Source organism: Vicia villosa, linkage group LG4 (genome assembly GCF_029867415.1).
Source record: "Vicia villosa cultivar HV-30 ecotype Madison, WI linkage group LG4, Vvil1.0, whole genome shotgun sequence".
In the NCBI taxonomy this organism is placed as follows: Eukaryota; Viridiplantae; Streptophyta; class Magnoliopsida; order Fabales; family Fabaceae; genus Vicia; species Vicia villosa.
The window spans coordinates 24,988,155-25,001,239 of NC_081183.1; the positions used below are offsets into that span (position 1 = coordinate 24,988,155).

Consider the following 13,085-nt stretch of genomic DNA (forward strand, 5'->3'; position numbering starts at 1 on the left):
TTGTTTCGATGTCTTATACTCTGATTTCTCTTATTAATTGAGGGGTAGATTTGGGGTGTTACACGAATCCCAATAGAGCAATTCAGATTCAATATCCTTCGCTTCAATCTCAATTTCAATTTCCCCATCAATCACTTTTGGAGCAACGAATTCCAAAGTCCATCCCTTTGCCGGATTCCTATTGTCACTCAATTAAATGTTTATCCCAATTAAATAGACTTAATAAAATTAATTCAACTATTAATCTAATCGACCGATTAATATCCTAACCTTGACAAATTACCATGTTAATCTACTAATTAAACCTAGCTATCACATAAATTTTCGTAAAATTCCGAACAACTAATTATACCGCTTAATTCGGTTATCCGATCAAACGGGGCTGTTTTGGCTATTTTGCATTTTATTAGTACTATAACCATTATTGTTATGCTACTGGTGGTCATGTCATTCTATTCCTAAGCATTCAATTAATATAGTTTCTATTTTATTTTAATATACTACTTAGTCATAGTTGTTTTATCAAGCCACAAACCTACTGTTACACATAATCATAATATTACCATTAATAAAAATAAAGTGATAATGGAAAAAAAAACAAGAAAGTAGTTGTCCCTCCTAAGGGGACCCTTGTCTCCAGCATGAATAGAAAAAGAAAACAAGTGTCGGCTGGCACTTTCCTGCGACGCCCGTCAAAGGGCTTACTGCCTAGTCAAAGGGCTTACTGCCTAAAGCAGCGCCGACACATTCCTTGTTTCATAAGATCCTCATTTCCTCTCGCACAGTAAAATCATCACAGTGTCCATTTCCAGATTTAGCAATGGTTCAAATAACACATGAACAGATTTCAACACAGTGATTTAGTAACCTAAATACCTAATTCCCACATATAATTTCTCATAAACCCCATTATAGGAAGAAAAATCCCACCCTTACCTTGGATTGAGTGCAGCTCTAATGAATTCTTGGAGAAATTTGGAGAAAATAGCTCTTGAATGGAATCCCTCTTTGGCCTCCTTCTTACCTCTAAAACCCTAGTTTTCTTCTCTTCCAATAAAATGACTACTCTAGTTTCTATTTTTCTGGTTTTGTACCCAACAAAACCCTATTTTCCATTTAATTTCATATTTGGGCTTAACATACTAGCACCACATTTCTATTCCTCACTTAAATAAAATAGGCCCAATATTCTCCTTAACATAAAATAAATAAGTCAAATTACTACTTCTAATAATATTCCACTATTATTCCATAAAAAAAATAATATGTGATTATTTAATATACCGGGTTAATACTCAATAACTCATATTTACAGTCTAATCTCAAATACTCAGAAAATTCCCAAAACGCTACATATTAGCATATTAATATTTCTAATACTAAAAATATTAAAATTTCCGATTAAATGTCGATCCGCTATCCCGAACTAATACCGACTAAATTGCCCCAAAACACAAAAAATTCAATAAACATCACAAACGTCTAAATTAAGCGAATAAATAAATGTTCGGGCGTTACAAATACCAACTATTCTACGGTTTCCATTAAATCCAAATTCAACACATAAACTAAATAGCAGCCATAATTCATTTAGTTGCTGAACAATAACGTCAACCATTCTCATCAAATCACAGGCAACAAAATTCACCACAAACTGTCAATTTCCATAGAATAACATATACGACAGTATCAACTAACAATTCATGGCACAATTCATACAATCTCATCCCACATACGGTCTATCATATACCTGGTTATAGAGATTGAACCCCACCCTTACCTCGGAATGACAGTCTCTTCATAATTTTCTGGTCGAATCCGCTTTGTCGCAGCTTCCAATTTTCGTGCTCTGCAACTTTTGTATTCTTCTTCTCTACAAACCATTGTTTCTCTTTTTCCCTTCTTTTCCTTTTGATAAAACCCTCGTTTTTTTTACTGGATAACCTTATTTTCTTTCTCAACTTAACCAACATAACAATATTTCTCTATGCACTCCTTAATGGGCCTATTATTCGCACACCTCCAATTGCTATTTTCCATACAACAACTAAACCCAACTTAATTAAATAATTGTCCCATGTAACAACATTATTTATAATATTATTTCTCGGATTAAACTTTTTAAAATAATATTGATAATCATCAATTTCGAATAATTCCAACAAATAAATTATTAATTAATTTAATTAAACGATTAATTAAATTCGAGGCGTTACAAACACAATTCATTTAGGAATAAAAATATGTGGTTGAAATCTAAACCCATTAAAAGCTTTGGTTGAGGATTGTGTGATCAGTTCTTGATATTTATTTAGGTTAAAGATCGTTAATATTGATGAACTTTCCTTAAGGCTATTGGAAAGCCTTGTTCAATTGAAGGATGAAGTTTCTTAATATTTATGAACTTGCCATTAGGTTCATGGTTAGCCCGTTTAAAACCATAAATTAGAAGATCAACCTGTTAAAATTTCAAGTGATTATTGGTTATCCTGTTAAACCAAATTGAGCTCAAATATTTCGCGGAGAGAAGATTAATTACTTCAATCTACCATTGAGAAGGAAGCTTGGTCACTTCAGTCTCAACATTTTAATGGAGAAGACGCAAACGATCATATATTTTGTCTTGTATTATCATGGTTGTAGGACAACCACCATTTCCTTGTATAAGGGAGCTTGTGAGTTTCACCTACTAAAAACTCTCAAGTATTTAATAGAAACTCTCAAAATCAATTCTGGAGAAGAGGAGTGGGTCTGTTGATTTGACTGAACATCTATAAATTTCAGATTTTTTTTCTTCCTTTAACTTTTTAATTTTTCACACTTTATTTTTATATTTTGTTGTTTAGATAAAGAAAAATATTTTCAAACTCTTATTTTAATCTCGAAAAGTTTTCAATCATATTTTTACAAACTACACAATTCACCCTCTCTCTTGTGTGAACCGTTAACGCTCACAATTATTAAGAAAAACTCTTACAAATTAGTTTTAAATTTTAAAAATATTTATTTTTATAGTTTTGTTAAGCATAGAAAGTCATTAAATCATTAATTCTAAACTAATAAATGGCATGTCAAGTGACATATCTTATTTTTCCGTTAAGAAGTCTGAAAAATGGATCAAGATTAATCAATTTTAAAATGAGTGGATAAGTAATTAAATTAAAAATACAATTACATTTTTTATTTTATTGAAAATTATTTTTACGAATAAAACATTTCTATTTTATTTGTTTTATTTTTACACAATTGTTCTAATATTTTTTTGGAGTATCGAATTAAAAATTTGTGAGTCAAATTTAATTATTTCATTTATATATTAATATTTTCAAATTATCCTAAAAATATACACTCAAAAATCAAAATCAATATAAGACCATTTTCAAAAAGATTTTTTTTCTTATAAGAAATAAAGAAAATATTTATAAAAGAAAAATATTTAAATTATCCTAAATAAAATTATTTAGTCCTTGAATAATAGTTAAATGTCAATTTTTCTCTCAAAATAATAAATGTGGATTAAATTAAAGTTATCAAATTCTTTGCTCCAAAAGAAAAAGTGGGTTAAAATTAATCTCATTTAGAATAATAGGAATATTTTAGCCAAAAAAAGAATAATAAATTAATACTTTAAGGTTGTATAAATTAAAAAATAATTTTGTGTTTTTTCATAGATACTAAGTTGAATATTGAATTTTTATATTATATTATTTTAGATGAGTTGATTTCTAAGAAAAAGAAAGTCTAGAAAAGTTCAAAAGGTGCTAATATAGATAGAAGTATTATCCACTCATATAAGTATTATTTTGATTAATTGATATTTTCTTTGTTTGGTTTGATTGCATTTAATTTATTTTCATTAGTTCAAAAAATTGATTCTCTAATTTTTTAAATTTTATTTTCTAAATTTTACTTTTTTAGACAAATTTTATCATAAATAGATACATAGTATTTTTCAATTTTTTTTATAAACAGATACATAGTATTTTGTAAACTTTATTATTATAAGACTAAAAAACAAAAAGAAGTAAAATTTATTTATTACAAAAGTATAATAGATATTATAATAAAAAGAATACACTTTTGGATTTTCATTCTATATATTGCATATAAATGACCCTTAATATTCTAACATGTGGCATGACTCTTGTTGGTTCATTGCAAAGTCTCCATCCTTTTCAACACTAGTTAGTATATATATATAAGCAGAGAGAGAGAACACTTGTGTGAATCATATTATAAAAATCAAATAATGAAATAGTATATAGTATGAGAGAGAAACTAGATATATAGCATTTGTTTTTGATAAAAGAAGAATCATCATCATCATGGGAAAAGGAAGAGCACCATGCTGTGATAAGAGTCAAGTTAAGAGAGGACCTTGGAGCCCTGCTGAAGATCTTAAACTCATTGCTTTTGTTCAGAAATTTGGTCATGAAAATTGGAGATCTCTCCCTAAACAAGCAGGTTCCTCTCTCTCTCTCCCCCTCTTTCTATCTCTCTAAAATGAAGTTTATAATTTCATATTTTTTGTATTTGATCTCATGCATTTTTTATTGCTTCAAAGAACATGCAGTTTATGATACCTTGAACTTGAACTTCATGTTCATGCATTTGCATTTCATATCATTCATCACACCTTTCTCTATTTTTTTACTAAATTAAATTAATTTGAGATTTATTTTTTTACTAAATTGACGCATTTAATTAAACGCCGAAAATAAGAAAACACGCAATCGTGTGCAATATAGTGCAATATAAACATTTGGATTGAATCTAACACGACTATAACTAAAAACGTGGTTTGTATGGTTTGTATCGTAATCACGAGTTGTCATCTTGTACATGCTCTCTGATACATAAAAAAATCAGACAAAAGTGTAGTTTGGTTTAAGATGGTTAGCATAAACATTGTAATTGATTAGTGAATGTGGGTCATGTTTCTACCTATAACTGACATATCAAATCATAGTTAGAAGAAATCAAATAAAGTTTTTACATGACTTGTGTTTTTCTGATAATGCATATCTTACCTACCTTATGTGAGGGCCATCCAACTTGAATGGTCCATTTTTGAAAAAACATTTACCTACTATTTGTCTATTGTTATTAGTTTTTACCATAATTACACAATAAAAAGTATAAATTTGTATCTATTTTATTGGTAAAATATATGGATATATCCCTTAATTATGTGTCATTGTGCATGTATAGAATCTTTAATATTATTACTTTACCTTAAAGGAAAAAACATGTATTTCAAATTTTATGTTTCCTAATAATTAATCCCTTCAAATATTATCAAAAACATTGTATCTTGATTTAATCTCTACAATATATATAAAAAAAAAATAAAAAAAAAAAGAGTATCACCATTCTATGCATCAATTATTTTAGTGAAATTATAATTAATTAATTATTTAGAACAATTATATTTATTGTTAATGCTTTGAATTATTTGGATTATAAAAAGAATAGTGTGTAAAACAGCATGCAATTGCATATCATGCCTTTAATGTTTTAAATTTAGTGATTCTCAAAAGAAATTATTTTAAATTAAGTGATGAATGATTATGCATTAATTTTTTTACTCTTGTATTATAATACTAGTTTAGATGTTATCGAATTAAGCTTTTACTAATAAATTTTTTTAATCTTTTCTTGATACTTAGGTCTTCAAAGATGTGGCAAAAGTTGTCGTTTAAGATGGATCAATTATCTTAGGCCTGATTTAAAGAGAGGCAATTTTACAGTAGATGAAGAAGAAACCATAATAAAGCTACATAAAGCCTTGGGAAACAAGTATGTCATCATTTATATAATTAAGAATTTTGGTATCGAAATTTTAGTTTGTTTATCAAATTTTCATTTTTTTTAAAATAAATAATTAGAGTGTCACGAATTTTATAATTGAATTTTAGTCACAAATTTATAATTCAACACATTTTTATATGAAGTTGTCGAATCAAAAATCATTTTACATTTAACGTGTTTTTTATTTGAAATTGATTTTACAAAATCAATCCATTCAAAATTAATTATATATCGACAAAAATTATTTCAGGTGGTCAAAGATCGCATCGTATATGCCTGGTAGAACTGATAACGAGATCAAGAATGTGTGGAACACACATTTGAAGAAAAAACTCGTCGTCAAAAATTCAGATTCAACGAGTGGAGACGAATCCAAATTAGAGTCATCAATAACCTCACCCTCTTCCTCGGAATCAATTTCAAACGAGGCACCAATACAAGATTCCGAAAAACAAGTTTCCACCAACGAACATGTTATCGTTGATGAGGATCCAAAAGGGTCATCAAATTCATTGTCTTATTCAATCGAGTCTAACAAAATCTTGAACTCGGGCGAAATTGTTGACAACAATATAGACCAACAACATTTGAGTTCTCTAGAGTCTTATGATATTGACAAAATATTAGAAGATTTTGAAAATATGAACAACTTGATTGAAATTCCATGGGAATCAGACTATGATCTTTGGAATTTTATTGACAATGTTGGTTCCTATGATCAATCAAATGTTGGTGAAGAGAGTGTTATTCAAGATGTTGTTGAGAATGAGTTTGGAGAAGTAGGTGAAATAAAGGAGTCAAAGAGCAAAGAAGAGGTTCTACCAAAGAATTATGAAGTTGACCCTCATGAGGCATTTGATTTCAATGATATTATAATGTCTGATTCTGAATTAGATTTTAGTAATATTCAATTGTGGTCCTCTTTTTCTGAAAATAACAATAGTCCTAAAGTTTAATATACAAACAAATAGTTTGAAGAGAAAAAAAAAGAAGTTTATATGAGATTCATGAGTTTGTGATTTACTCAAAGTAGGTATATTGACATTGGCAAATTAAACAATGTTATTAGGTTTCTTTGATGTATGATGGATTTCATTTGTATACTTTTGAAAATCATGTTAGAATAGGTTGTAGCTTGAAGCACAAATATGAAAATTAATCAATAAATAAAATTTTCTTGAGTTTCGTTTTAAAAATATATAATTGTTTTTCTATATATTTAATTGCTTTTGTGTAGAATTGATTTTTTTTTATTATTAATTTTAAGAGAAAATGGATGATGTATTGATAGTGTAAAAAAAATTTATACTGTCAACCAATAACGACGATCATGTATCTTGTTAAGTCAGATTAAAAATTTTTAATTAATTATATAACATGGTAGGTTGATATATTCTCATTTGATAACGGTGTAAAACTTTTTTTATACTACATCTCCATTAAATCCTAATTTTAACTTAATTTAAAATTTGGAACTTTTGATTACAAAGTTAATTTTTAATTATTCAACTTACTTTAATTAAATATATTCAAACATAAATTTTTTTCAAAGTTTACTTTTAGTTCATATTAGTTTTACACAATAAAGTTATTCAAAATTAATCTTTATCAACCAAATTAAAGTGAGGTCAAAAAGATTCTAAACACCAAAATAGTTTTGATATGTTTTGGATAACATCCATTGTGATTGATTGTGTTTATAAAATTGATTTTAACTTGAATCTAGATATGTTGCATTTGACTACAAACATGATTTTAACGCTCAAATTTACTCCTCACGCAATTCATTTTTATGTAAATATATTTAAACATTCAATTTATTTTTAATTAAAATTAATTTATTTTAAATTAACTCTGCCGAGTCAAACACACTTTAAAATTATTTCCATGCGTAGCAAATAATAAATTTTATTAAATTTGATATAAAAAATTATAATATTAGAAATTATTTAATATTTCATTTTATTTTTTTTCTCTCTACAATAAATAATTAAAAATCTTGATCACCTTAAATTTTGTTGAATTTATGTGCAGATTAGTCACACTTCAATCATAACAAAATACCAACATTTATTTAATCATAGTTTAAGCGCGTCAAATCTATTATAAAGTTTTATTTAACTATAGTTTAATTGTTAAAAAATTAACGTCAAATAATATAATTCATCTTACACGTATTCAAAGACGATAATATTAAATAATATAATATTTCAAAAACGATAATATTAAAAATATTGTTGATAATATAATATTTAATCATATAATTAACATTAAAAAACAAATAAATATAAAAGAAGAAAATTCAACATAACAACAGGTTAAAAAGTAAGTAAAAGAGTATTAAATAAATTATTGGTAAAGTATAGTTTACAAAGTGGGTATGTAGGTGACACTTTTCCACTTACTACCACTAATATGACACATTTTCTTCATGTTCCCACACATCCTTTTGAAGAATTGTAACTACCATGCAAGTACAAGACTATGTCATCACACTAAGTCTAAAGTTACACAACAATTTCAACTATCAAATCATTTAAAATTAAGAAGCCAAATCCATGAAAACAAAAAATTATATTTTTAAAAAAATTGGAATATATTTATTCTAAGTTATGAATTGAAAATTAGTGGTTACATGCATTTGGACTAGGTAATGATTAGGACAATATCTTACCAAACTTTAGCTACCTAAAGGGTGAGGTCATTGTTCACTGCTTCTCATTGAATTTGTGTACCAACAATTCTAAGTTGAGTGCCGTTTTCAATCATAATGGGTGAGAAGTGAACTTCATGACTTGGTGGTGTATAGTACTATTAATTTCTTATGTATATTTATTATGTGTTTGCAAATCTTAGAAGTAAAGCGTTGGTATGAACAAGGCTATGGTAGACTCAAGCATTTGAAAGTTACTGCCTACTTTGACTATTGGCTATGTTTAGACTCGTCCATAAAAACTCGTAAAAAAAAAAAAGAACGGAACAGTGTTGATATAATAGAAAAGACGCGTTCTTTTAAAAATAGATAGGTTATAATGAACAGACAAAAATATACAGATCAAAATTTTTACTTCGATCTATGAAAAATTACAAACAAAACAAACATGTCTGATGAGTAAGATTTATTTTTCCATCTCTTATACCTACAACTAGTTAAATTAAAATTTCTTAAATTGTATTAATTGTGTTTATACTACTCACATGCCTTGAACATTTTGTGTTATCTCTTAAAATATTTAAACAAATTTTTTTTTGAGATATAATATTTAAACTATTTATGGAATAAGAAAATGTTGTGTAAATATGTAGGCTGTAGGTTATTACACTCCAAAGAAAGCCTTAAGGCTTTAAAATAAAAACTTATAATCTATGTGTCAAGTTAAATAAATGACAATTACATAGTGCGTATAGGGTTGCATGTTGCTTAAACTATATTAATTTATTAAATTATTTGTATTTTATAACATTAAATGAGAGTTAGAAACGACTACATTAATTTATTAAATTATTTTGTATTTTATAATAGAAAAAATAACATTTGAATCAAAATTTAGTAATTTTGTTAAACTATTATTATAGATTTTAAAAAGGTCTGTTTCGAAACATATCTTAGCCCTCCAAATATGTTGGGTATGTCTTAATTTTAAGACATGTTCAAAGTTGGTGAAACCATAAAACTCCAATTTGGCTAAAAAAATTGAGAAATACTCTTTCTATTTTTTATAGGTGCTCCACACCACCGTAAAAAGTCTATATTATCTCTAGCGTTTAGAGATGCATCCGGATACATCTATTTTTATCATTTCTTAAATCAAATTAAAGAGATGCCCTTATTATATAAAAAATAAATTCAGAAGTATATTTTATGTGTAAAAAGTGCGTCTGAAGATACATCTCCGTAAACACCATTTATTCCAAAGTAACTTAATGGTCCGGAGATGCATCTTTGGATGCTATTAGTTCATATTCTCCGCCAGACTCTTCTCTCTTCCTCCTTCTTCATTTTCTCAAAAGTTTAAAAACAAATCATTTGAGTTCTATAACAATTTTACCTCTCCATTCATTCAATCAAGCTTATATATTTGGAGCTCTTACTAGCATTTTATAACATCTAATATGCTCATTATTATCAATCAATTTCAATTGGTAAGTTTTTCAAATTTTCTTTTCTTTTTAAGTTTTGAGTTTTAGTTAGATTTTTAAGATGCATTAGGTTTTTTAGGTACATTAGGTAGTAGTGTAAACGAAATTGATAGTCTATCAGAATATGCAATGAGGATTTTGGGGTTGGTTAGGACAGAAAATGGGTCTGCCAAGGATGCTAAAAATAGCAGGTTTGTTCGAAGATGCATCTCCGAATTTGCTGTGATCAGTTTCGGAGATGCATCTACGGATTGGGCTGAGTCAAAATTGGGACATTTAATGGACATGTTGTTTAAACGTGTTTATGTTTATAACGCTGGTGCAACGACTGAATCAAAATTTAGTAATTTTGTTAAACTATTATTATAGATTTTAAAAAGGTCTGTTTTAAAACATATCTTAGCCCTCCTAATATGTTGGGTATGTCTTAATTTTAAGACATGTTCAAAGTTGGTGAAACAATAAAAGCCCAACTTGGTTAAAAAAATTGGGAAATACTCTTTCTATTTTTATAGGTCGACACTACCAAAATTTTATACTGTCTCTAGCATTCGGAGATGCATCTTCAGACGCATCTATTTTTATTATTTCTCATACTAAATTGAAGAGGCACCTTTATTATGTAAAAAAAAGAATTTGAAGATGCATTTTTGTATGTGTAAAAAGTGCATCTGAAGATGCATCTCCGTAAACACTATTTATTCAAAAGTAATTTGGTGATTCGAAGATGCATCTCTAGACGCTATTGATTTATATTCCGCGCCATACCCTTCCCTCTTCCTCCTTCTTCATTTTTTTAAAAGTTTTCCAAAAAAATTCACTTGAGCTCTGCAACGATTTTACCTCTACATCCATTCAATCAAGCTTATATATTTGGAGCTCTTTCCAGCATCTTATAACATTTAATCCGCTCATTCTCATCAATTAATTTTTTTGGTAAGTTTTTCAAAATTTCTTTTCTTTTTATGTTTTGAGTTTTAGTTAGATTTTTTAGGATGCATTTCTTGTTTTAGTTATATTAGTTAGTAGTGTAAGCGAAATTGATAGTCTATTAGAACATGCAATAAGGATCTTTGGGTTGGTTAAGGAAGAAAATGGATCTCCCATGGATGCTGAAAATCACAGATTTGTCCAGAGATACATCTTTGGATTTGCTCTGAACTGTTTTCGGAGATGCATGGGCCGAGTCAGAAAATTAGGACATTTAATGGACATGCTGTTTAAATATGTTTCTGTTTATAACGTAGTTGCAATGACTGAACTATGAAGGTCAGGTTAGGGTAGGGCATGAGTCCTAAACTGCGTCGGTACAACGTGAAAGGGCTGCAGTCAGGACCATGAGGCCACGAGTTACTGATGATTCGTTTGATGCTTCATCTTCTTCGCACCCCTGGCCGTCTAGTTCTCGTAGCCGACTCTCTCAGGCATATCAGGCATATGATGCTGCAGATCCTGAGGGCCTTATTGACCCTGAAGCCCAAGATGAAGCCGTGGAGGAATCCATGGAGGAAGTTCCATTTGAGAGTTATCCAGGAGGGCCATATGACATCTCCTTACTTTATATTTATGCAGAGCATGCTGCTAAGTATTTCTAGAATGTAGAGGTATATTTATTTTCTTTTGCAATACATATACATATGTTGTCAACTAATTAGATTCATACTGATGATGTTTTCTTTCTCCAGGGGTGTGATTGTTTGAAAATGATTAACCACAGCAGGAAGATACTGCAGTTGCCACATCCCTCAAGTTGTTGGTTCATAGATATTATCCTCTATTCAGGGCTTGTCGGTTTATGTCTTGCTACATATACATGACCATAAACCACAGCATGCAGGGAGCTTTTGTTGAGAGGTGGAACTTAGAGACGTCATCTTTCCACCAACCTATAGACGAGATGACTATCAATTTGGATGATGTCTCATGCCTACTAAATCTTCCCATCAAGGAGAGATTACTGGATCACGGGAGGATCAGGCGAGAGGAAGGGGTTGAAAGGATCACTTTAGATGATGTCTCATGCCTATTGCATTCTTGTTTTAAGCAAGAATGACACCATTGGTGTTCATATCTGTGATATTGTTTTTCCTTGGAGAGGGGTTTCTATTCTTTAAATGATTAATGTTCTATCGTCCACACTTTTGGACATAAGAAAACCCCTAGTAGTAGCATCTAGTGGTAACTTTGGTTGTTGTTGTTGAAGTCCATTCTTGAAGATGTATATATGTGTGAGTTCGTCAAAACCTTGGTTTGGACATCGTCATAGCATGGACTTGTACCTTTCCCATGCTTCCTAGAGAGTTTTTGTTATGCCTTGAGAAAACATCATGATGGTTGTCTTGGCTTCCATGATTTTTTTGTGAGGAAAGAATTTGTTCAAGAACTTTTCCTCCAACAAGTTTCAGTTTTTCATTGTCGACATGGATTGATCTAGATAACACTACTTTGTTTTTTCAATTAGAGAGTGTGTAAACAATCGTAGGAATATCACCTCTTCCTCATTTTCTAGAGCTCCTAGTGTACCAACAATTTCGTAGAATTTTATGAGGTGCGTGTACGGGTCTTCATAATCTAAACCTGCAAAGGGGTTAGCATACAAAACTTTCAAAAATCCTGTTTTTTGTTTTGTTTTGCTAGGAATTTCTTTGCGTTCTAGCGAGATGAGCTAGACGCCTGTGACATGTTGACATGGTGGGCTACCATTATTTTTTCCATTGTTGTTGGTGTTGTTGTCTACTTCAGTCATGGTTCGTTGTTTTGCGACATAAGACTCTTCTAGATCTAGCCTTTCGACTCTTTATTTCTTTTTTCTATTTTTACTAAGGTTTTTGCGTGCAGTTCGTTTGATTTCAGAATCAAATAATAATTGTTCTACATGAATCTTACCTCGCATAAATTAGTAAAAATAGAATTGGTTCTAAATATTAACTAGTTAGTGTTTGTAACCAAATTATACATCTATTAACAAATATACACAGATATAAACAATACTTAAAATAATAAAAACTATGTTATATCTTTAAAATTTAGCAACAGTCCCTGGCAACGACGCCATTTTTTGCGTTTGCAGCAAAAGTAACTTTTACGTATCCAAAGAGACTAGTGGTTTCAAAGATCGTTCAACCGTTTTTAAG

At 29.2% G+C, this 13,085-nt stretch overlaps 1 protein-coding gene across 1 annotated transcript; it reads left to right on the forward strand.

The window, feature by feature from the left end:
- Positions 1-4,247: 4,247 nt before the first annotated feature.
- On the forward strand, positions 4,248-6,946 carry LOC131594645 (transcription factor MYB63-like). Its single transcript, XM_058866822.1, has 3 exons — positions 4,248-4,464; positions 5,670-5,799; positions 6,062-6,946. The coding sequence occupies exons 1-3, from the start codon at positions 4,326-4,328 to the stop codon at positions 6,765-6,767; spliced, it is 975 nt and encodes a 324-aa protein (XP_058722805.1). The 5' UTR covers positions 4,248-4,325; the 3' UTR covers positions 6,768-6,946.
- Positions 6,947-13,085: the final 6,139 nt, after the last annotated feature.

Excerpts from the sequence above, each read along its gene's own strand:
- LOC131594645 (XM_058866822.1), top strand. The coding sequence starts at position 4,326 with ATGGGAAAAGGAAGAGCACCATGCTGTGATAAGAGTCAAGTTAAGAGA. Across the intron at positions 4,465-5,669 it reads ATCTCTCCCTAAACAAGCAG|GTCTTCAAAGATGTGGCAAA; the intron begins GTTCCTCTCTCT and ends CTTGATACTTAG. Across the intron at positions 5,800-6,061 it reads CATAAAGCCTTGGGAAACAA|GTGGTCAAAGATCGCATCGT; the intron begins GTATGTCATCAT and ends AAATTATTTCAG.